This window comes from Mobula hypostoma, chromosome 17 (genome assembly GCF_963921235.1).
Source record: "Mobula hypostoma chromosome 17, sMobHyp1.1, whole genome shotgun sequence".
Lineage (NCBI taxonomy): Eukaryota > Metazoa > Chordata > Chondrichthyes > Myliobatiformes > Myliobatidae > Mobula > Mobula hypostoma.
In genome coordinates this window covers 8,195,325-8,221,124 of record NC_086113.1, presented here as the reverse complement: position 1 = coordinate 8,221,124, position 25,800 = coordinate 8,195,325, and the positions used below count along the sequence as shown (strand labels likewise).

Here is a 25,800-nt window from a genome sequence, read left to right as displayed (position 1 = left end):
CACAGTAGATCTCCAAAAAAAAAACAGGGAAAATTGTAAAGCATGAAAAACTAAGAAGCTGAATAAATGACATGTCAGCAGTTCAAAAGTATTCATCCTTTCTCACTCAGTACTTAGTTGAACCACCTCTCACAGCTATTCCAGTCAGTAGTCTTTTTGGATAAGTCTCTATCAGCTTTGTACAATATGATGGAACAAGAATTGCCCATTCCTTCTTGCAAGATTGCTTAGGCTGTGTCAGGTTAGTTGGGGGAGCAGCAGTGGACAGCAATCTTGAGGTCTTGCCAGAGATGTTCGATTGGGTTAAGATCAGGACTCTGACTGAGCCACTCCAGGACATCAATTTTCTTCATTTGAAGCCATTCCATGGTTGCTCTGGCAGTGTGCTTTGGGTCAGTGTCCTGCTGAAAGATGAACTCCCTCCCCAGTTTAAGCTTTCTGGCAGAGACTACAGGTCTTTATCCAGGATCTCTCTGTATTTGGGCAGCATTCAATTTCCCATTAATCCTGACCAGATTTCCAGTCCTTGCTGCTGAAAAGCATCCCCATACTTTACAGTTGGTATGGTGTTACCTGGCCGATCCACAGTGTTAGTTTTATGCCACACGTATCACTTAATGGTGGTGCCAAGAAGTTCCACTTTAGTCTCGTCTGACCTCAAGACCTTCTTGCATATCTTTACAGTATCTTTTAAGTGATGTTTGGAAAGTCTTTAAGGGAAGGAATTACTTTCATTCTTATCCAGTAATTCTTTCTTGCCACTCTTCCACAAATACTCTTTTTGTGCAAAACCTTGGAGATTGTGGAGCCATGAATATCATCTCCAGTTGCAGCCACTGACTTCTGCAACTCACTCAGAGTGATTGTTGATATCACAGTAACTTCTCTTACAAGTGCCATTCTTCTCTGGTGACGAAGTTTAGAGGGGCGGCCTGACCTGGGCAGTTTGGCTGTAATTTCATATCTTTTCTATCTTTTCCAGTATGGACTGCACTGAGCTCCGGGCTATGTTCAGTGGCTTTGACATGGTCTTGTACCCTTCCCCAGATTTGTATTTCTCTGTTATCACTTCCCTGACTTGTCTCAAATACTATTTTGTCTTCATTTTGGTTTGGTCTGTTGAAAATCTCCCATACTGTTCGACCTCATAGAGAAAAGGGATATTTATTCTTATGAATTCATTGAAAACAGGTGATTCTCCAGTTCTTTACATCAACGAATTGGGTGAGTTGGTAAGGTAAAACTGTATATTGCAGCTGAAGAAAGTTAGCATAGTAATTACAAAGGGAATGAATACTTCTTTAGCCTCACAATTTTGGTTTTTAATTTTGAGTAAATAGTTGACAGGTCTTGGAAATTTTCTTTTGATTTGACATGATGCACAATGTTTTGTAGATTGGATCAAAAAATCCTACTTCAATATATTTTAAATTTAGAAAATGAGACAGTAAAATGTGAAAATAGTTGTGGGAACAGAATACTTTTCAAGGCACTGTATATAGTACTCCAGTGAAAGCTATGAATAAAGTGGTCTTTTAGTATGTGAACGTGTGCAAAGGCTATTAGTTTTATAATGGATATTTGCCAGTATTAGAAATCAATTCAAAATGTGCAGATTTTTTCTATATAAATAGGAGATGTGCATATTAACCTAAGAAAATGTGACCATGATTCTTGAAATTAGGCTCTTTCTTTGAGAGCAGAATCTAGAATTATTATAAAGTACTAATATTTGCACATGCATTATTTGTTGAAGTTTGTAAATGTTTGTATTTGAAACAGAAGCATCTCTCGGCATTGTAAATGCTTTAATGACAGTGTATAGACTTGTGTCATATTTGGAACTACATTGAGGGAGGAATTTATAAACTGAAGTCCTTCTAACATGCCAGTAATCTAAACGTAGCCAAGCACACATCCACAGAGCTACTTACCCATTCTGCATTGCAGCTGTGGGATCATAGGTTAAAGCCATCCCAGTCTAAACAAAATAAATAGTAATTTTTAATTAGTTAACAAACTGAACTTGATCACAAAATGATCACTGCTGTCATTTATCTCAAACATTCTGTAATGCAATTTTTGCTCAATTGGTGGTACTTAACACAGTATACAGAAATAGTGCATTCAAGTTTATTGCCATTTCAGCTGTGTACATGTATACCGCCAAATGAAACAATGTTCCTCTGGCCCAAGGTGTACAACACAGTACAGTGAACTCACTCACAACGCGTTAAGTAATATGTGTAATAGGCGTGCATGCTAGCAATATGGTTAGCACAACACTTTACAGCACCAGCGACTTGAGTTCAATTCTTGCCACCGTGAAAGGAGTTTATACATGTTCTCCATAACGATGTGGGTTTCCTCCAGGTGCTCCAGTTTCCTCCCACAGTCCAGTAACATACTGGTTGGTAAAATAATTGGTCATTGCAAATTGTCCTGTGACTAGGCTAGGATGAAATCGGGGGATTGCTGGGCAGCATGGCTCGAAGGGGGAAGGGCTTATTCCACACTGTATCTCAATATATAAATAAATTAACAAATAATAATAAGGTGTATTTATGACATAGTAAAAATTGAGTGAAGTTATCTCCTTTGGTTAAAGAGTCTGACGTCTGAGAGGTAACAACTGTTCCTAACCCTGGTGATGTGAGTCCTGAGGCTCCTGTACCTTCTTCCTGAAGGCAGCAATGGGAAGAAAACATTTCCTGGATGGTGGGGGTCCCTAATGATGGATGCTGCTTTCCTGCAACATTTTATGTAGGTGCATTACCCGTGCTGGACTGTGCCAGATCCACTAACTTTCTGTAGGATTTTCCATTCAAGGGCATTGGTGGTTTCATATCAGGCTGTGATGTAGCCAGTTAATATACTCTCCACTGCACATCTACAGAAGCTTGTTGAAGTTTTTGATGTGTTACTCTGGATTTCCAGCATCTGCAGAATCTCCAGTGTTTAAGATTTTTCAAAGCCCCTTGACTAGTTGGAGGTCATCACTAGTACTTTAGTTTGAATTTTAAACCATTTGTTCCTCAAAAGGAAACTACCTGCATGAAAAAAATGATGGGGAGTATAAGCAGCAGAAATATGTGATGTTTCTACTCTGGCATTCAAGTTACAATATAACATCTGCCAGAAAGATTTATGTGTCATCCTGTTGGCAGGTGTAATGAAATATTCCTAACACAAAGGCAAGGGGCTCTGGTTACTGAAGGTAATTAACCTCAACTCTTTAACAGGGTCCTGAGCCCAACAATATTCTATCAAACAATTGTTATAATTTACAGCATAAAATTTCTCATCATGTCTATGTCAGCTAAAAAATGGACAATGTTAACCCCTCTTCCCAGCTCTTGGTCCAACAGCCTGTAGGTAACAGCAGCAAATAAGCTTTCATCAATGAGTTTTCCTCAGCTATAAATTCAGAAGTGGCAAGATGTATTTACTTCTTTATTTTACAGAGACAGCCCGGTGACTGGCCCTTTCACCCTCACGAGCCCATGTCGCTCAGTTGCACCCAAGTGGCCAATTAACCTACTAAGCGGAATGTCTTTGGAATGTGGGAGGAAATCAGAGCACGCAGAGGAAACCCACACAGCATGGAAGAAGCTATAAACTCCTACAGGCAATGGTGCAATAGTGTTGCACTAACCACTATGCTAAGGTGCTGCACAAGTTGATCATCATCTTTTCAATAACTGACAATAAATGCTGTGGCCTTGTTGGTGATGACATCATACCATGAATAACAGTAGCAAACGGAAAAGGTTGCTCAGCAGAGTTTTTGATGACATACACTCAGTGCCCTCTTTATTAGGTGCACCTGTACAAATCTCTGATCAGCCAATCATGTGGCAGCAACTCAATGCATAAAAGCATGCAGACATGGTCAAGAGGTTCAGTTGTTGTTCAGGCCAAACATCAGAATGGGGAAAAACTGTGATCAAAGTGACTTTGACCGTGAAATGATTGTTGGTGCCAGTTGGGGTGGTTTGACTATCTCGGAAACTGCTGATCTCCTGGGGATTTCACGCACAACGGTCTCTGGAGTTTACAGAGAATGGTTTGAGAAACCAAAAAAAAATCCAGCACGTGGCAGTTCTGTGGGTGAGAATGCCTTGTTAATGAGAGAGGTCAGAGGAGAATGTCCAGACTAGTTCAAGCCGTCAGGAAGGTCAAATAACCACGCGTTACAACAGCGGTGTGCAGAACAGCAGCTCTGAATGTACAACGTGTTGAATCCTGAAGTGGATGGGCTACGCAGCAGAAGACCATGAACGTACACACAGTGGCCACTTTATTAGGTACAAAAGGAATACAGTATTCATACGCATACTCAATTAGGAGGCACCTAATAAAGAGGCTACTGTACATAAATTTCTGGAGCAAATGGAAAAAGATTGCTCAGCATACTGTTTAATGAAAATAGTTCCTTGACTGAGAAATGCATAGTCACTTTTGTGAATGAACACCACAGTGCCAATACATTTTCACCTCTCCCTTGTACTATCAGAATTAAATATTTTATTAGAACTATTGTGTTTCTGCAAATCTTGGCAGATGCTTTATTGCTATTGGAACATTCAAATGTCCAAAGCAATGAATTTTAATTTAAATTCTGTATTGCTTCCCCCAGGAAACAGAGTAGATCAGTATTCCTGTCTTTAATGTAGAGGAGAGTCAGTTTATATACGTCCTCTTTGGAGCCATTATTTACATTTGAGAAATAACTAGCTGGCTATGAAACTTAACTGTAACCTAACAATAGCAAGACTCTTGTCTGTCCAGGGTATTAATTTACACCATATGTACAGGCCCTTCGAATGTCCCAAATATACTCTTACCTACGGAAATTTTCAGTGAACAAGATTTAACCAAATAATCCAAACCAATAACATGCTGGATTAAAATAGTCTTCAAAGATTATATATTACTATTAAAATCTGTAAAAACAAATAAGGTAGTAATCAGCTAACTAAGACGAACACCACCAATGATAAAGTCATCTAATTATTGAAAATTCATCAAGTATAGTAGAATTCTGAGAGTTAAAATCCTGTCACAGTGCAAGGCCTTCTCAATGATCTGACCAGCTTCTACCAGTAACTTTCTGCTGTGGATTTCAATTAGGATGAAAGCAGATTTAAAACTTGTAAACTGTTGCTGGTCGTCTTTCTGTAAATTTTACATAAATATATCAAAAGTTTAATTGTACTGTATAACCTTATAAAGTACAGTGACCTATAAAACAAATTCCACTTTTGCTAATTCACTGATTCATTTATTTAAATTGAATACCAAGGGTCCAGTAAATCCAGTAAATTAGGTGAACTGACAATTAATTAACTGATGTCCAGCGGCTACTTTAATAGATACCTGTTATAGTGGTCACTGAGTGTATGTTCATGGTCTTCTGCTGCTGTAGCCTATTCACTTCATGGTTTGATGTGTTGTGCATTCAGGGGTGCTCTTCTGCACACCACTGTTGTAATGTGTGGTTATTTGAGTTACTGTCACCTTTTTGTCGGCTTGAACCCGTCTGGCCATTCTCCTCTGACCTCTCTCATTAACAAGGTGTTTTTACCTGCAGAAATGCTGCTCAACAGTTTTTTTTTCCTTTCTCACACCATTCTCTGTAAACTCTACAGACTGTTGTGTGTGAAAATCCCAGGGATCAGCAGTTTCGGAGATACTCAAACTACCCTGTCTGGCACCAACAATCATTCCACAGTGAAAGTCACTTAGATCCCATTTTTTCTCCATTCTGATGTTTGGTCTGAATAACAACTGACCCTCTTGACCATGCCTGCGTGCTTTTATGTATTCAGCTAGCCCGTGGTTGGCTGATCAGATAATTGCTTTAACAAACAGGTGTACAGATGTACCTAATAAAGAGGCCACTGTGTGTAAGTTTCATGAAGCATGGTTGAAATAGGGTCTCAGAAAAATCTCTCTACTCTGTATAACAATGTATAGCCTCAAACAGCATTGCACTAAAACCTTCCAAGTTGACTTTAAATGTATTTTCCTGGATCATGTCTAAAGTAATATTCCCTTAGGACTCTATCCATTTTAATTAGATGACAACTCTTTGTCGCCTAAAAATAAGGCATAACTCAAAGTCAAAGTAAATTTATTATCAAAGTATTTGTATGTCACCATATACTATGTTAAGATTCATTTTCTTGCAAGCATTTACAGGAAAATAAAGAAATACAATAGTATTTATGAGTATCTATACATAAACAAAGACTGACAAATAGCCAAGGTGCATATAAAAGACCATCTTGGCAATTAAAGAAATAAATAATACTGAGAATATGAAGAAGAAGAAGAAAACCCTTAACTTCAAGTCATCAGGACGCCATCATGACGGCGTTTTTTTTAGCAGGCTTTCTTATTTTTATGAGGCCAAGTTGCTAGCTCGACACTCAACCCAGCAGGGATGGAAAGCGTGCAAGGGGGCCAGCTGGATTCGAACTCGGGAGCCTTTTCTCCGAAGTCCAGCGCTGATGTCACTACGCCACCAGCCAGCTAACTGAGAAAGTGAGTTGGAGATATTCTTTGAAAGTGAGTCTGTAGGTTGTGGGGGTTTCATGGCGCTGCACCTATGCTCGCAGGTGTTTAGAATGAGGGGGAAATCAAATATTGAAAGGCCTGGATCAAGTAGACTTAGAGAGGAGCCATATAGTGGTTGAGTCTAGGACTAAAGGACACAGCCTCAAAATAGAAAGACATCGCTTTAGAGATGAGAAGGAGTTTCTTTAGCCATAGAGTGGTGAATCTGTGGAATCCATTGCCATAGATGGCTGTGGAGGCCTAGACTCTGGGTATATTTAAAACAGAGTTTGATAGATTATTGATAATTAGTGAGGGTGTCACAGGTTATGGGAGATGGCAGGGGAATGGACTGAGAGGGAAAATAAATCAGCCACTATGGAATGGTGGAGCAGACTCGATGGCTGAATTCTCTAATTTTGCTTCTAGCTTTTTATGTCTTATGGAATCAGTCCAGAGTTGAGGTGAGTGAAATTAACAACGGCAGTTAATGAACTTGAAGTTTGTAGGATAATAACGCTTCCCAAACATGGTGGTGTGGTACCTAAGGCTCCTATGCCTCCTGTTCAATCGTGGAAGCGAGAAGACAACATGGCCTGGTTCACTGGGGTCCTTGATTAAGGATACTGTTTTCTTATGGAGGCGCTCCTTGTAAGTGTGCTCGATGGTAGAGATGGCTTTTCGCTTGATGGACTGGGTTGTATCTACCACCTTCTGTAGACTTTTCCATTCCTGGGCATTGGTGCATTGTAATTCTCGAATAGGACACAAGGAAGAAATAACAGGGCATGATCTGACATCTAACTAACAATTAGGCAACTGATATCCACACAGTGTTGCTGAGTTTTCCAAAGTAGTTTCTTTAAGTGTAAGAAATCAAGCAAATGAAAAGAAAGTAGAAAAAATAAAGGTGTAAACTATTTTCTGAAAGGAGAAAATTGAGAAATCTGAGGTGCAAATGCAATTGGGAGTCCTCGTGTAGGATTCCCTAAAGGTTAACTTGAAGGTTGAGTCAGTGGTAAGGAAGGCAAATGCAATATTAGCATTCATTTCAAGAGGATTAGAATATAAAAGCAAGGATTTAATGTTGAGGCTTTATAAGGCATTGGTCAGACCACACTTGGAGTTTGAGAAAGGATGTGCTGGCACTTGAGTGCCCAATGAAGGGTCACGAGAATGATCCTGGGAATGAAAAGGTTAACATGAGGAGCATTTGAAGGCTCCGGGCCTGTACTTGCTGGAGTTTAGGAGAATGAGGGGGGGACCTCATTGAAACCTTTTGAATATTGAAAGGTCTGGATGGAATGGATGTAAAGAGGATATTTCCTACAGTGGGGGAGTCTAGGACCAGAGGGCACAGCTTCAGAATAGAAGGACATCCCTTTAAATGGAGATGAGGAATTTCTTTAGCCAGAGGGTGGTGAATCTGGGGAATTCTTTGCCACAGATGGCAATGGAGGCCAGGTCATTGGGTATATTTAAAACAGAGGCTGATAGGCTCTTGATTAGTAAGGGCATCAAAAGTTTATGGGGAGAAGCAGGAGAAAGGGATTGAGAGAGATAATAACACAGGCATGACTTGATGGCTGAATGGCCTAAATCTGCTGCTATATCATATGGTCTTATTGTTGAGGTTTGATGACTGGATACTAAAAACAGAAATATTAAAAGTGAGGTATTGTTCACGGGTTCAATGTCCATTTAGGAATTGTTTGGCAGAGGGGAAGAAGCTGTTCCTGAATCGCTGAATGTGTGCCTTCAGACTTCTGTACCTCCTTCCTGATGGTAACAGTGAGAAAAGAGAACGTCCTAGGGTGATGGACGCCGCCTTTCTGAGGCACCGCTCCTTGAAGATGTCTTGGATACTACAGAGGCTAGTACTCAAGATGGAGCTGACTAGTTTTACAACTCTCTGTAGCTTCTTTTGATCCTGTGCAGTAGTGCCATCTGCCCCCACCCCCACCCCCACACCCCCACACCAGACAGTAATGCAGCTGTGAGAATGCTTCCCATGGTACAGCTGTAGAAGTTTTCAAGTGTCTTAGGTGACAAACCAAACCTCTTCAAACTCGTAATGAAAAATAGCCTTCTTTATAGCTGCATCTATATGTTAGGACTAGGTTAGAACCTCAGAGATCTTGGCACCACAGAATTTGGAATTGTTCACTCTCTCCACCTCTGATCCCTCTATGAGGATTGGTTCGTGCTCCCGTGGCACGGTAGCTAACGGTTAGTGCAACATCTTACAGCACCAGAAATAAGCAATTGAGTTCAATTCCTGCTGCTGCTGAAAAGGGGTTTATACACTCTCTCCGTGATCACTTGGGTTTTCTTTCACATTCCAAAGATGTAGAATTTAAGATTAGTAAGTTGTCGGCATGCTATGTTAGCAGCGGAAGCATGGTGGCAATTGCCGGCTGCCCCCAGCACGTTTTTGACGCAAATGATGCATTTCGCAGCATGTTTCACTGTACATGTGACAAATAGAGCAAATCTTTCTTTGCTTTTTCTTTTAATGAAAACTGGCAAGCAGAGAATGCATAATAGTATCAATTGGCAGTCTGAACCGGCAGTTCTGTCACATAATTCATCACTTCTCACTCACGCTCAGGCTTGCAGATATTTTGAGCTCCCATGGAAATTTAAGGACAGCCTCTTCTCTCATATCCATTATGATTTTCCTTTCTCTCGAGTTTGCCATCCTGAAGTTTGGCAAGTGATTGTTTAGAAACCTTGATATTCTGCTCATCATGTTGCTGAGTGCCCCAATGTCAAATTTCTGAACATCACTGTTGACCGGAAAGTAAGCTGGACCAACCAGAAAAATAATGTGGCTGTTGAAGCCAATCAGATGTCGGGTGTCCTATAGCAAATGCCTTTACCTCCTAACATGGGGGTGGCATGGTACCGCAATAGTTAGCACAACATTTTACAGTACAGGTGACCTGGGTTCAATTCCTGCCACTGCCTGTATGTTCTCTCTGTGAAGGTGTGGGTTTCCCCTCACAGTCCAAAGACCTACCGGATGGTAGGTTAATTGCTCATTGTAAATTGTCCCATGACTAAATTTGGATTAAATCTTGGGGGGGGGGTGTGGTTTGATGGCCTATTCTTTGCTGTATCTCAATAAAGAAATAATAGTAGTTAGTGCAAAAGTAAATGGAAGATCTGGGTCCAATTTCCACTGTTGTCTGTGAAGAGCTTGTACATTAAGCCCGTGACTGCGTGCGGCTTCCTTCGGGTGTTTTGGCTTACTCCCACATTCTGAAGACGTACAGGTTAAGGTCAGTAAGTTCTGGGCATGCTATGTTGAACCTGTATGCTAGCATGGTTACCAGGTACAGTCTTTTCGAAGGGAATTAGGAGCAGGTAGTGTGCTCAGATCCAAAGAAAAACAGAAAAAAAAACTAAATGGTCATGGCACCACCTCAGAAGCCAAAGAGTTTAATGACGATAACTTCCATTTATATGGTGCCTTTAATGTGAAAGCACTGCATGGCATTTCATAGTGACTTAATTTGAAAAAGAAAAGCTTTCTTCGAGAGGTGGGATGTTTAGGGGCAGCTGAGAAAAACAAGGCTTGAAAATCGCAATGTTTATGGCCCAGAGAATGAATGTATAGTGCCAAATTCAAAGATTCAATGTATATTTATTATCAACGTCTGTATGCTGTATACAACCCTGAGATTAGTCTCCACACAGACAGCTACAAAGCAAAGAAAACTATGGAACTCCTTCAAAGATAAACATCAGATCCACCCAATGGTGAAAAAGAAACAGATCTCGCAAATGGCAGAAAAAAGCGAAAGTAAAATATAACAGGAAGAAATATAAGAATATAAAACACAAAATTGCAAGAGTCCAGGGATATTCAGCTCAGCTCAACCGGGAATGAAAGCTGGAGAATACGGAAGGAATTCACGCTGAGAATTTGAGATGGGTGGAATTGCAGGGCTGGAAGAGATGAATGATGGTAGACAAGATAGGGTCTTAAGATCAAGGATTAAGTATCAACTTTTTCCGCCAAAGACTGTACATTTACAGAATGCATGACTCAATTTCATATTCCTCTCTGAAACAAGCATGGCAAGCATTAAAGCAACCATCATCCAACAGTAACAATCATTATTGGTTAGCCTTGCCAAATGGAACCCCAATCTTTTAAACTATTTCTATGAAACTTAAGATAATTGTGCCAAAACAAACTGGTCCTGATGGGTTCCAATTAACCAGAATCAACTGTGTAAGGAATTTGCTGTGGTGTGTTGGTCGGAGCGCAATATGCAACCCAAAACAACATTCAACAATTATAAGGAATAAAGAATTATATAAAAAACAAAGTTAGAAGTTAAAGTGCAGATATGGAATAAGATGTGCATAAATACAGAAATACCAGCATGTATTTACAATGTAAACAGCATTATAAATAGTTGTTTAAAGTATTTACAGTGGAGTGCAGTGACAGGGGTAATAGATAGAGGAGAGAGGGGGATGCAGCTACCTCGAATGATTGATCAGACTAACTGCCCATGGGAAGAACCTTTTAAGATGGCATGAGGTTTTTGTTTTAATAGCCCTAGAGTGCCTACCAGAAGGGAGCTTTTGGAAGAAGCAGTTTGCAGGGTGGGTATTGTCCACAATGATTTTGCCTGTCCAATTCTTTGTCCTGAACACATACAAGTCCTGCAGTGATGGTTGACTGTAGCAAATAACCTTTTTCTACTGACCTGACCGTTCGCTGTAGAGTTCGTATATTGTGAGAAGATGCTGCATCAAGCCAGAGAGTAATGGCTGATGTGAGGATGCTCTTTGTGCTGGCTGAGTGGAATTGCACCAGTATGTTCCGGGCAAGATGGAATTTTACCAGTTGCCTTAAGAAGTACTGTACATCCTCTGCTAAGCCTTTTTGTTAACAAAGAAGATATAGCTCTCCCACATGATGTGCTAAAGGGGTTTTATTTTACACCTTTAGTTTTAATATTTTATTTTACTTTGCATTTTAAATTGGGACTGAGGAATGTAGATCAACGACAGCAAAGGTGAAGGATGTTGTGATGGTATGAAAACACAGTACAGTAACTCAGTGCTTATCAGCTAGAGTTCGATCCAGACACAGAAGTTCAAGTTGCTAGTCGGCCGCCTGGGTATTTAAATTTAAATAATGAAATTAATTTTCAACTTTAAAAAGCTAGCAACAGAAATCACAAAATGACTGGGGTGTCATAAAAGGAAAAAAGGTTCTGCCATTCTAATCCAATGTGGCCTATAGACGACTCCAGACACAGTAGTGCGGCTAATTCTTAAACGTTTCATCAAGTCAGGGCCAATTAGACATGAACAATACTGGCAACACTGCAACATTCACATCCTATGAACACATAAATAAAACAGACTGGCGAGGCAGCTTAACTAATGAATTTGACAAATCATGCTTTCAGTAAATGAGGAGCTGAAATTGATATCATTCTGTAAAATACCAAAACAATTAAATAATTCTGTACAATTTCTTTATGGTTAAAGATTTCTGGAACCCATTGGGTGTTATCACTGCAGAAGTGACTTCAACATAAATACAAGAGATTCTGCAGATGCTGGAAATCCAGAGCAGCACACACAAGATACTGGAGGAACTCAGCAGGTCAGGGACTAAGCAGTTGATGTTTCGATAGAGTGCATGTAGAGAGGATGTTACCATGAGTAGGATTTGAGGGAACAACCTCAGAATAAATGATGAGCAGGAATTTCTTCAGCCAGAAGGAATAATCTGTGGAATTCATTGCCACTGATGCTTGTGGAGACTGAGCAAACAGGTGTATTTGAGTCATGGACTGATAGGTTAATGACTGGTAAGCCGGATAGGGGTTATGGAGACAAGACAGGAGAACATGGTTGAGCTACCTGTAAGGAGTTTGTAGATCCTCTCCGTAACCATAGAGATTCCTCCAGACACTCTGGTTTCCTCCCACATTCCAAAGACATACGGGTTAGTAGGAATAGGTCACATGGTTGTAACTGGGCAGTGTAGGCTAGTTGGGCCAGAAGGGCCTGTTACCATGCTGATCTTTAAATAACTAACTAATGAAATAAGCATAAATGTCTTATAGTCTTATAAATAAATAAACAAAAATCAGCCATGATTGACTGGTTTAGCAGACTCAGTGGGTTGAATAGCCAAGTTCTGCTCCTGTATCTTGTGATAATAGTCATAAGTGTGATCAAAACTGCAATGAAACCAGAAAAATATATAATCCCAAAACTTTCTCTAATTTATTGCAAAATGAGTTGGCTTCTAATTAGGAAAAGGAAATGTTTCATGTAATTGTTTTTCATACAAAGATTGAGAGTATGGAATATTTCTCAGAATAATGGAAGCATATGACAGCAGCTGTAGTGTAGGAAGATTATACTCTATTCGGACACCAGAATTAAAACAGAGCAAACTACTACTCTCATCCGTAATGGCTTTCTCATCTTCTACACAAGGATCATAGCAGTTGTCAATGCTCCCAACCGTAGTTATAATAGCTTATCGAGACAATGCATCATTTAGTCCTTCTAGAATTATGGTGGATTAAGAAAGCAACAGCAAAACATCTGGCAGAAACTATTGTGTCAGCATTTGATCAGTGACAAGCTGTGGGTTTTGCAAATACCTGTGAGTACTGCAAATATGTTCCTCGCTGGTTGTGCAAGATGTTTCCCTATCTGCAAATTCATTAGGATGTCCATCACACTTACAGTCCTCTTACGAGTTTAAAATGACAACCACATCTCACATTAAAATGAATACTCAACTAGAATGCCTCCTAGTTGAGTAGGTGTATGTAGACTGTATTCCTCTCGTACCTAATAAAGTGACCACTGTGCATATGCTCATGGTCTTCTGCTGTTGTAGCCCATCCACTTCAAGGTTCAACATGTTGTGCATTCAGAGATGCTCTTCTGCTCACCACTGTTGTAACGTGTGGTTATTTGAGTTTGTGTCACCTTCCTGTCAGCTTGAACCGGTCTGAACATTCCCCTCTGACCTCTCTCATTATCAAGGTGTTTTCGCCCACAAAACTGCCGCTCACTGGACATTTTCTTCTTGTTTCTCGTTCTGTTCTCTGTAAACTCTAGAGAATGTTGTGTGTGAAAACCCCAAGAGATCAGCAGTTTCTGAGATACTCAAATCACCCTGTCTGGCACAAGCAATTCCATGGACAAAGTCAACTAGATCACATTTCTTCCCCATTCTGATGTTTGGTCTGGACAACAACTGAACCTCTTGACCCTGTCTGCATGCTTTTAGTTAATAAGTTGCTGCCACATGATCACATGATTGGCTGATTAGATATTATTTGCATTAATGAGCAGGTGTACAGGGGTACCTAATAAAGTGACCTGTGTGTGTGCATCATATATACTGATATTATATACGTACATCTTTTATCTTCTGCACTTTGGTTGTTTGTCAGTCTTTATTTATCTATAGTTTTTCATAAATTCTATAGTATTTCTTTATTTTCCTGTGAATGCCAGTAAGAAAATGAATTTTGAGGTAGCATGGTGATATATACAAACTTTGATAATAAATTTACTTTGATCTCGAAGGCAAGTCAAATGCAGCCTGTACATTTTTTTATGTGTAAATACAGATTACTTTTAACATGCACTATCTTCAGATTTTGTGCAAAGAGGAAATTTGTCAGTGTTACAGGAGAATGAGGTAACAGATAAATCAGATCATCTGTACCTGATATTATGCCAGGAAGCATACCCACAGAGCCAGACACTCCATTTGGCAATGACCGGGGAAATGCCTCTACATAATTCGGTAAGCAGTAAGATCTTTGTAGAGCTGTGCCATCTGCCACGAAGACACTGCTGCAAGCATTCATCAAAGGGACAGCACTATTAACAGCTCATGATGCAGCCTCCTCTGCATTTGTGTGACCCGATGTAAATTGGGGGACTGCTTTGTCGACCACCTCAGCTCCATCTGCAAGGAGCAGAATTTCCTGGTGGCCAACCATTTCAATTCCTATCACCATTCCCATTCCAACATGGCGGTCCATGGCCTCCTCTCCTACCACGATAAATCCAATCTCAGGTTGGAGGAGCAACACCTCTTATTCCATTTGGGTAGCCTCCAACCTGATGACACAAATATTGATTTCTTCAAATTATGGTAATTCTTTCACCTGCTCCTTCCCTCTACACTTTCCCACTCTGGCCTCTTACCACTGTTGCTTACCTGCCTATCTTCTCACCTTGGTTTCCCTTCTTCTTCCCTTTCTCCCATGGTTCCATTTCCTCTCCTATCAGATTCCTTCTTCTACAGCCCTTTACCCTTTCCACCAATCACCTCCCGACTTCATTCCCCCCCCCCGCTTGCCCACTCACCTGGCTTCACCTATCACATTCTAGCTTGTTCTCCTTCCCCTCACTCCACCTTTTTATTCTTCCCCCGCACCCCCCCAATCCTTTTCTGTCCTGAAGGAGGGTCTTGGCCTGAAATGTTGACTGTTTATTCATTTCCAAAGATGCTGCCTGACCTGCTGAGTTCTTCCACCATTTTGTGTGTGTTGCTCTGGCTTTGCAGCATCTGCAGAATCTCTTGTGTTTATTATTAACAGTCTGTCAGCATCACTTCCTTTGTCAGCTCTCCTCCAGGCAGTACTTGCGATGCAGTATCGGGGCACGAGTTTCAAAGACAGAAGCAGAAGCCGGGTAAAATTATGGGGTTAACGCAAATGACACATTTCACTCAACACACATCAAAGTTGCTGGTGAATGCAGCAGGCCAGGCAGCATCTCTAGGAAGAGGTACAGTCGACGTTTCAGGCCGAGACCCTTCGTCAGGACTTCCAGCATCTGCAGAATTCCTCGTGTTTGCGTGACCCATTTCACTGTATGTTTCGATGTATACATGATAAATAAATTTGACACACAAGATGCAAGATGCTGCAGACCCAGAATACCACACACAAAATGCAGCAGGTGCGGCAGCATCTATGGAACTGAGTTAACAGGTGATGTTTCAGGCCGAGACCCTGGAAAAAAAAGGGGGAAGATGTCAGAATAAGATGGGAGAGGGTGGAAGGAGTACTGGCTAGAAGGTGTTAGGTAAAACCAGGTGGGTGGGAGAGGGGTGAAGTGAGACGCTGGGAGGTGACAGGTGGAAAAGGTGAAGAGTTGGAGAAGAAGGAAGCTAATTGAAGAGGAAGAACCATTGGAGAAAGGAATGGAAGAGGGGGCACCGGGTGAGGTGATTATGCAGGTGAGAAGAGGTGGGGGGGGCATACTGGGAAATGAAGAAGAGGGAAGGGGGAGGGGAAATGTTTACTGGAAGTTGGAGAAATCAATATTCCTGCCATCAAGTTTGAATTTTGATCATTTCATTCCTTCCACAGCAACTCTCATCTCTCACTGCAGTTCTATAATACCCTGTTTGGACCACATTTGGAATATTATGTTCCATTCTGATCGCCTTATTATAGAAAAGATGTGACCGCTTTTGAGGAAGTGCAGAGGAGATTTACCTAGAGAACATGTTTTATGAGGATAGGTTGAGCGAGCTAGGGCTTTGCTCTTTGGAGCAAAAGAGGGTGAGAAGTGACTTGATAGAGGTGTTCAAAATGATAAGAGGCATAGATAGAGTGGACAGCCAGGTATTTTTACCAAGGGTAAAAATGGCTAATATGAGGTGACATAATTTTAAGGTGATTGGAGGAATGTATTGAGAAAGTACAGAGAGGTTTTATACACAGAGAGTGATTGGTGTATGGAACACCCCACCAGGGATGGTGGTAGAGGCAGATATATTAGGGATATTCAAGAAACTCTTGGATAGGCACATGGATGATAGAAAAATGGAGGGCTTATGTAGAAGGGAAGGATTAGATTCATTTTAGAGTAAGTGAAAAGCTCGACGCAATAGCATGGGATGACGGGCCTGAATTGTGCTGTACTTTTCTATGTTCCATGCTAACTGCTGGAGAACTGTTCTTCCTGGAACAGATTGTGTAGAAATGTTAGCGACGAGTAGTAACCCAAGAACAAAGACTGTATAACAAGGTATAGTAGGCCTGGTGTTCAGATGACAAGAGTCTGAGAGGGAGATCAATATTAACAGTGACAAGCCGGTGTAGTTACAAATATTTACTCCTTCCCCTCCCAATATCAGGATCAGAATCACTATCAGGTTTATTATCAGAGCGGCCACTGAGTATTTAAAACCAAGTAGTGCAAAAAGAGAGCAAGATAACGAGGTAGTGTTCATGGGTTCATTGTCCATTAAGAAGCTGCTCCTAAAACTTGAGTGTGTCTTCAGGCCCCTGCACCTCTTCGCTTATGGTAGTAATGAGAAGAGGGCACATCCTGGATGGCGACAGTTCTGAACGATGAGGTGGGCGCAATTATGTAAAATGTGAAAGGAGAAGAACGGGACTTATTACTGATGAAAGGTCTCGACCCGAAATGCTGACTGCTTGCTTATTCCTCTCCACAGATGCTGCATAATCAGATAAATTCCTCCAGCATTTTGTGTGCATTGCTCAAGATTTCCAGCATCTACAGAATGTCTTGTATCTTTAATATACAAATTGAATTTTATAATCAGTTAACAATTTAAGTTCCCTTCCTCAGCTTCCTTATCCCCATCAACACTAACATTAACCCAATTGCCCTGACTCTAATTTAACCTTATTCTGTATATTTCTGTCTTAACAGCTGAAAATTTAGTTTAAGACTTGAGTTTAGGGAACACATGCTGTGATAAAGATGCATCAAATCTATATTCTATTCTGTGATATAAAATGGTGCCTTTTTTTTTGACAGGTCCTACTGTGCGGAGAGATGATTCCTAAATGAGTTCCATGCTGTTGAATGGTTGGCATCCTGATGATTCAATGGATTGTAAGATTGGTGAAAGTTTTATCATGGGTGAGGAAAATGCTAACAGCATTCACTTCATGTTAAGCATGCTTAGGACAGATAGTCAAAGCAGGAATCTCCTGGGTTGCATTACCTAAGCATTCTTCTCTGGTCTTTCATCTGCTGCCACATTTGCAGCTTCTGGGTATTGAAGGCGGTAATTGCCGTCTGATTTCTCCTCCGGGACATTTTGGGTGATTCTATTCTGGGTTGGGTGCTTCTTATGTCAACTTTCTCTCTTTCACACTGCGTGCAATGATAACTCTAAATCATTATCCATCTTCGTGCTGACACACTTAAAAGAAACTTTCACTGTGCAAATCTTTAACCTTCCTTGCGGCTCATGAGAATGAACTTAATTAAGAGGATTTACTGATATGAGATTCTACACTTTTTAGCTCTATATATTTTGTTTGTCGGGGGGAAAGCATATATAAAATTATTTCTTTCTTCTTTCTCACTATGCTTAAAAAAAGGATTATAGTGACATGATGCAATCTAAAATGACCTGCTTTTATATACACAAGCGATTCTGTAGATGCTGGAAATCCTGAGGAACACACACTATGGTGGAGGAAGGGTAAAGGGCTGAGCCTTTTGTTTCTCCTAACCTGCCTATCAATTTCCCCTGAATCCCCTCCTACTTTCCTTTCTTCCATGGTCTTCTTCTGTCTGGGTAGCCTTCAACTCGATAGCATGAACATTGATTTCTCCAACTTCCAGTACTTTCTCCTGTTTCTCTCTTTGTCCATTCCTCATTCTGGTTATCCTCTCACTAATTACGTGCCAATTATGTGGCAGCAACTCGATGCATAAAAGCATGCAGACATGGTCAAGAGGTTCAGTTGTTGTTCGGGGCAAACAGAATGCGGAAGTGACTTTGACCGTGGAATGATTATTGGTGGTAGACTTTGAGTGTCTCAGAAACTGCTGATCTCCTAGGATTTTTAGGCATAGTAGTCTGTAGAATTTATAGAGACTACCCTTTCAGCAGCAGTTCTGTGGGCAAAAATGCCTTGTTAATGAGAAAAGTCAGAGGAGAATGGCCAGCAAGGTTCAAGCCGACAGGAAGGCAACAGTAACTCAGATAACCATGTGTTACAACAGTGGTGTGTAGAAGAGCATCTCTCAATGCACAACACTTCGAACCTGGAAGTGGATGGGCTACAGCAGCAGAAGGCGGCATCAGATTGCACTCCCGAATCTAACAAAGTGGCCAGTGAGTGTTTGTCAGTGATAATAAACTTGATTTGGATTCTGAACCTGTATTCTCACCCAGGTTCAGAGTCATAGAGGAGTACAACATTACAACAGGCCCTTCAGCCCATCTCATCCATGCTGACCTTGTTGCCTACAGGTAATGAATTTGAGGTAATAGCAAATCGAGTCATATCAAGCCAAGTTGATTGTGATTTATCTATATACATGTATGTGCTAAATGAGACAACGTTTCTCCTGAACAGGGTGTAAAGCATAGGAGTACACACATATAACACACAATAATTTAGGAAAGTAAGAATCAAATCTACAAATGAATTACGCATAGATAAACAAAGTAAAGTGCATACATTTAATATTGGAGGATACAGTACAAATTATCCGATGACACTTTGAATGCGATATGGCATGGAGTTCAGGGAGTAATGGCCTGAGGGAAGAAGATGTTTTCTCATCATGGCCGTTCCTGACTTTATGCATCAGAGTCTCCTGCCTGATGTTAAAAAGTCAAAGAGGGTGCTAGATCACAAACAAGAGAAAATCTGCAGATGTTGGAAATCCAAGCAGCACACACAAAATGTTGGAGGAACTCAGCAGGCCAGGCAGCATTTGTGGGAAAGAGTACAGTCGATGTTTTGGGCCAAAACCCTTCAGCAGGACTGGAAAAAAAAAGATGAGGAGTCAGAGCAAGAAAGTGGGTGGACGGGAGGGGAGGGAGAAACACAAGGTGATAGGTGAAACCAGGAGGGAGTGGGAGGCGTGAAGTAAAGAGCTGGAAAGTTGATTGATGGAAGAGATACAGGGCTGGAGAAGGGGGGGTCTAATTGGAGAGGACAGAAGGCCATGGAAGAAAGAAAAGGGGGAGGAGCACCAGAGGGAGGTGATAGGCAGGGAAGGAGATAAGGTGAGAGAAGGAAGAGGGAATGGGGAATGGTGAAGGGTGGTGGGGGTCATTACCGGAATTTTGAGAAATCAATGTTCATGCCGTCAAGTTGGAGGCTACCCAGACGGAATAAAATGTGTTGCTCCTTCAACCTGAGTGAGGCCTCATTGTGACAGTAGAGGAGGCCATGGGATGACACATCGGAATGGGAAGTGGAATTAAAATGGGTAGCCACTGGGAGATCCGACTTTTTCTGGCAGGCGGAGCATAGCTGCTTGGCGAAGTGATCTCCCAATCTGCACGGATGCAGGATGGATGAGTGGGATTCTTAATAACACTAAGGGATCCTGATAAATATCCCCTGATGGATGGAGGGGAGACCCTATGATGCTATCAGACCCAGTTTAATTGAAAGGAGGAAAAGAATGGCGTGATTCTTTTCCTCTTCCTGTGGAAAGATGCACAATTGGTAAAAACAGATCTGGAAGCAGCCCCCTTCCCTCTCTGCCAGGAATATAATCAGAACCAAGTGGAGGAAAGGAGGAATACAAATAAAACATGTTGTGCTCCTGCATTAGAAATTCAGGCATAAACATTTTTAGAAATGTTTAATTTATTATTTTTCTCCTGTAAACAAGGTCAATTTGTTTCACTTTCTTCTCCAGAAACTCTGGAACATTACTGCTTTCCTTTTAAGAATAAAACTAAACTCAGTCGCACACATTGACTTACTTTGTAATTTTCTTTAAATTTTTGTTTTGGCAAAGGTCTTTGGATAATGTCTTAGAGATACAGTGCAGAACAGCACTTTCCAGACCAATGAGTCGCACTACCCAGCAACCTAAAACTGGCCTAGTCACAGGACAATTTACAATCAGCAATTAAACTACTAATCGGTACGTCTTTGGATTGTGAGAGGAAACTGTAGCACCCAGAGAAACCCTATGCAGTCACAGGGAGAATGTACAAACTCCTTACCCATGGTGCTAGAAATGAACTTCGTGCTCCGAAATGCCACGAACTGTAAGAGTGTTACGCTAACCACTACGCTACCGTGGTATTGCTACCAAGGAGTATCACAATCACAAGAATATATGCAGATAACAGGAATTCTGCAGATGCTGGAAATTCAAGCAACATACATCAAAGTTGCTGGTGAACGCAGCAGGCCAAGCAGCATTTGTAGGAAGAGGTGCAGTCGACGTTTCAGGCCGAGACCCTTCGTCAATATATGCAGATGCTGGAAATCCAGGCAATACACTGAGTCTTGAAGAAGGGTCTTGGCCCGAAACATCGACTAGTTACTCTTTTCCATAGATGATGCCTGGCCTGCTGAGTTCCTCCAGCATTTAATGCGTGTTGCTTTGCTACCAGGCAGCTTGCCTTTTCCCAGACTTTGAAATCTGCTCTAATCAACTCAACTACATCCACCTTAAATGACTTCCCATGAAGCCCTTCCAAACATATGACCATAATGACACCACACCGTGAAATCAGGCCAAGGCGAGAGAGAAAGGAAAACACAAACCTTTTTCACCAGGTGGCACACAATTCAATGATTCTTTTCCGTTGAGGGTTGCCTTAGCAGAATGCACAATGTGTTTTTAAATCGGAGAAACTGAATTTAAATTATTTTAAAACGTTTCGGTGTGCACATTGCAGATGGCCTAACCTAGATCCACAACATCTCATTAGTCAAGTGTGCAAGGCTTTCCACCCCCATTCTAACAACTTTGTACAGGAGCATCATCAAGAGCGTCCTCCCTGGCTGCGTCATTGTGTTTCGGAAGCTGCAAGGCATTGAACTGCAAGACCCTATAAAGGAGAGTAAAAACTACCAAGAGGATTACTGGGGTCTCCCTCCCTGCTATTTGTGACATTTACTGTGAGTATTGTGTAGGAAGGGCCCAAAGCACTGTTGAGGATCCCTACCACCCATCCCACAATCTCTTTGACCCACTACCATCAGGAAGGAGGTACAGGAGCATCAGGACTAGGACTGCTAGACTGGGTAACAGCTTCTTCCCTCAGGCTGGGAGACTAATGAGTACCCAACCATCACTGAGGTCTCATTACCAGGACAGTGAGCTGTTTACTGTTTCCTGTTTATCTGTGCTGCACAGTACATGCATATTGAATTATATTTTATTAAATTGTTTGTGATAGTACTTTGTTTTATGTGCTATGTGTGATATATGTCATGAGTATATGCATGTGGTCAGGAGGAATGTTATATCATTTGGCTGTATATACAGTATGTGCAGTCAGAAGATAATAAACTTGAATGATAAGTTAGTCAAATGGACCAAATAGCTCCAGCTTCATATCTAAGTCATCAATAACAGGAACTAATAACTACCTCTCAGAAACTATAAGCCTGGCCTGCAGTCAGTCTTCACCGCCTTACACTCAATGGCAAGTACACCTACTCGTTAATGCAATCTCCAATCAGCCAATCACATGGCAGCAACTCAATGCATAAAAGCATGCTGACATGGTCAAGAGGTTCAGTTGTTGTTCAGACAAACCATCAGAACGGGGGAGAAATGTGATCTAAGTGACTTTGCCCGTGGAATGATTGTTGGTGCTAGAAGGGGTGGTTTGAATATCTCAGAAACTGCTAATTTCCTGGGATTTTCACACACAACAGTCTCTGGAGCAGGGGTTCCCCCACCTTTTTTAATGCCATCTACTAATACCATTAAGCAAGGAGCCCGTGGATCCCAGGTTGGGAACCCCTGCTCTAGAGTTTGCAGAGAATGGTGTGAAAAACAAAAACAAAAGAAAACCATCCAGTGAGTGGCGGTTCTGCGGGTGAAAACACCTTGTTAATGAGAGCAGTGAGAGGAGAATGGTCAGACTTGTTTCCGCTGACAGGAAGGGAACAGTGACTCAAATAACCACACTTTACAACAGTGGTGTGCAGAATAGCATCTCTGAACGCACAACATCGCCAACTTTGAAGTGGATGGGCCAGAGCAGCAGAAGACCACACTGCATTCTGCTCCTGTAACTAATAAGGTACGCAAAGCTATTGAAAGAATGTGAGAAGAGAATATGTGTAGCTTTGAATCCCTTTGTGAAATACATCATTGACAAAATCAAAACTTGCATGAATAATAGGATTTTCATTTGAAACTTTGATCAAAGAAGATGATTTTAACTTTGTAACAATTATATCAAGAGCATGGTGTGGTACATATGAACCTAACTGCATCAACAGTATAGAGAGGGGGTTCCCAACCCAAAGTTCACATATCTCCGATTAGTGACTTAAGTGTCCATGACGTAAACAAGTTTGAGAACCCCTGGAAGTTTTGAGGAGTGAATATTTCCAATAGCCTGTCCCTGGTCCAACTGCATTGAAGAAATGGTCAAGAAAACTCATCAACGCCTCTACTTCTCAGGAGGCTAAAGAAACTTGGTGTATTCCCAACAACTCCTACCAACTTTTACAGCTGCCCTATTGAAGTAATCTTATCTGGATGTGTAGTGGTTTGATATGGCACCTGCCTGTCACTTCAAGAAACTGTAGAGCGTTGTAGACATAGCTCAGCGTATCATAGAAACCACCCTCCCCCTCCCTGGACTCTGTTTACACTTCTCGCTCCTTTGGGAAAGCAGCCAGCGTAATCAGAGACCCCACCACTCCAGAAATTCTTTCTTCTCCACTCTCCCATCGGGCAGAAGATGCAAAAGCCTGAAAGTATGTATGACCGGGCACAAGGACAGCTTCTACCCTGCTATTATCAAACAATCAAATGGTTCCCCAGTGCAATAAAATTGACTCTTGATCTCACAATCTACTTTGTTATGAGCTTGCACCCTACTGACTGCCCGCTCTGTACTTTCTCAGTAGCTGTAACACTTTATTCTGCATTCTGTTATTGTTTTACCTTGTTCTACCTCTGTGCACTGTGTAATGAACTGATTTGTACAAACAGTATGCAAGACAAACTTTTCACTGTATCTTGGTACATGTGATAATAATAAACCAATTCTAATTGCGTACATTAAGAAGACCTTTGCAATCAACTGAGGACAATTTGAAGTTTGTTTAAACTGATTCAGTAAGGACTCTTAACAGTTGCATATCATTAACATGAATGTCATCTGTCTAAACAAAGCTTCGATCTCAGTCTTCAAGATATTTCACCAGTGGGACCCTATGTATTTGATTTGCCCAGATGATGATTATTAGAGATGATGAAATATTTTAAACAGTTTTTAAGACTTACTGTATATCATTTGGTCACGAGCACATGTGCAGCCACATAAATTATATTGATTGGTATTTAGTTGTGGTGCCAACTTGCCTCAGGAGCTTTAAATCGTTTCTCTTTCAGCAACAAACAACTTCCATTTAATTAACAGCCTCAACATGCTGTAGTATTTAGACAGCATTGGCAAACAACAACATTAATTCCATTACATATATGGAGATAAATGGGTACTGTCTACAGGCACGATACAAAGATAAGTTTCAAAATGCATCTTAAAAGAAGAATGAAAGGGGAGAGATGAAGAGAAAGTGGAAGAAAGGCAGAGAAGGAGTGAAAGGAGATCGAGAGGCAGAGAGAGTGAGAGAAAGAGAGAGAGGGGGAGAGAAAGGGAGAGAGCGAGAGAGACAGACAGAGGGAGAATGAGAGAGAGTGATAGTGACAGAGACAGAGAGAAAACAAAGAGCGAGGGAGTGAGAGGGGAGGAGAGAGAGAGAGGGCAGAGGGGGGAAGGGGGGGAGACAGATTTAAGAATGGAATCTTAGAACTTAGCTATTCTCTAAAGTTCAACTACAGGATCAACTAAAGTTCACAGAGAAGATAGGGGCATGACAGTGGAATAACCTGATCATAAGGAAGAACATTTTGCAATGGAAAATAGAGTAAGAAATAGAAAAAGAAGAGAACCCATTAAATATTTTCATCTAAGGATGACCAACTGAGGTGTTAGGCCTTGCTCGTTAGTTTCACTCTTGCAAGTGTGATTAATGTGGAAGAAGGTTGCAAGTTATTTTAGTTCTGCCAGAAAAGGAATGGTACTTTTTCAAGATTTGCCTCCATGGTCTTGTTTCCTTCTCTCAGTTACCCATGTACAGTGACAAGAGGGCGACAACTGAATTCTCATCAGCAAAGTTAGGATGAACGAGAAGGCACAAAAGATCATGAAGATTGACTGAAATGAGGGATTTATCAGGAATCTATCCAAAGAAACCACTGCAGGCTCCCAGATATTTACCGGGTAAGCAGTGATGGGCAGAATGGCCTGACACTGCTCCTATGCCTTCCGGTCTTACGAATATGGATGCTGAAACTCAGTAGTTTTCTCAGTTATGAAATGCAGAAATTGCTTTCAGTGGATATTATCATAAGTATACAGTGGACAGTACACACTAGAGTACCAAAAAGAGTTTTAATGTTTTCCATTTCAACTCTCGATATAATAACTTTTCTTTGGTATGGAGAATCCTATCAGCCACTCCAGAGGAAGTGAACCAAGTTCATTTGCCTTCTACAAATTCAAATTCAAGGAAGATCATAAAGAAGGCCAAAGTCAACATGGTTTCCTTCAGGAGAAATCTTTCCTGACAAATCTGTTGGAATTCTTCGAGGAAGTAACAGGCAGGATAGACAAAGGAGAGTCAGTGGATGTTGTTTACTTGGATTTTCAGAAGGCCTTTCAAAAGGTACTACATATGAGGCTGCTTAACAAAGTAAGAGCCCATGGTATTAAGGGAGAGATACTAGCATGGATAGAAGATTAGCTGAATGCAGGACGCAACGAGTGGGAATAAAGGGGGCCTTTTCTGGTTAGCTGACGGTGACTAGTAGTGTTCCACAAGGGTTAGAGTTACGGCACCATGGCAGTGTGGGCCACTTCTTTTCATGTTATATGTCAACGATTTAGAAGGCAGGATTGGTCAAATTTGCAGAAAATATGAATGCAAGTGGAGGGGTAGGTAGTGTTGAGGAAACAGAGAGTATGAAGAAGGACTAAGACAGGTTCGGAGAATGGGCAAAGAAGTAGCATTTGAAATATAGTTCAGGGAAGTGTATGGTCATGCATCTTGGTAGAGAAATAAAGGCATAGACTATTTTCTAAATGGGGCGAAAATTCAAAATCAAAGGTGCAAAGGGACGTGCAAGTCACTGTGCAGGATTTTCTACAGGTTAACATGCAGGTTGAGTCGTGGTAAGAAAGGCAAATGTAAGGTTAGCATTCAT

The 25,800-nt window shown here is 41.2% G+C and overlaps 1 protein-coding gene across 12 annotated transcripts in view; it reads right to left on the bottom strand.

Annotated features, from left to right (window-relative positions):
• The window catches only part of LOC134357816 (RNA-binding motif, single-stranded-interacting protein 3), a 1,318,209-nt gene that overhangs the window by 95,154 nt on the left and 1,197,255 nt on the right, over positions 1 to 25,800 (bottom strand). For all 12 annotated transcript variants that reach the window (XM_063069497.1, XM_063069500.1, XM_063069498.1 and 9 more), the window contains one exon: positions 1,935 to 1,981. In XM_063069497.1, the coding sequence (XP_062925567.1) occupies positions 1,935 to 1,981 (47 nt within the window). The remainder of the gene's footprint in view (positions 1 to 1,934; positions 1,982 to 25,800) is intronic.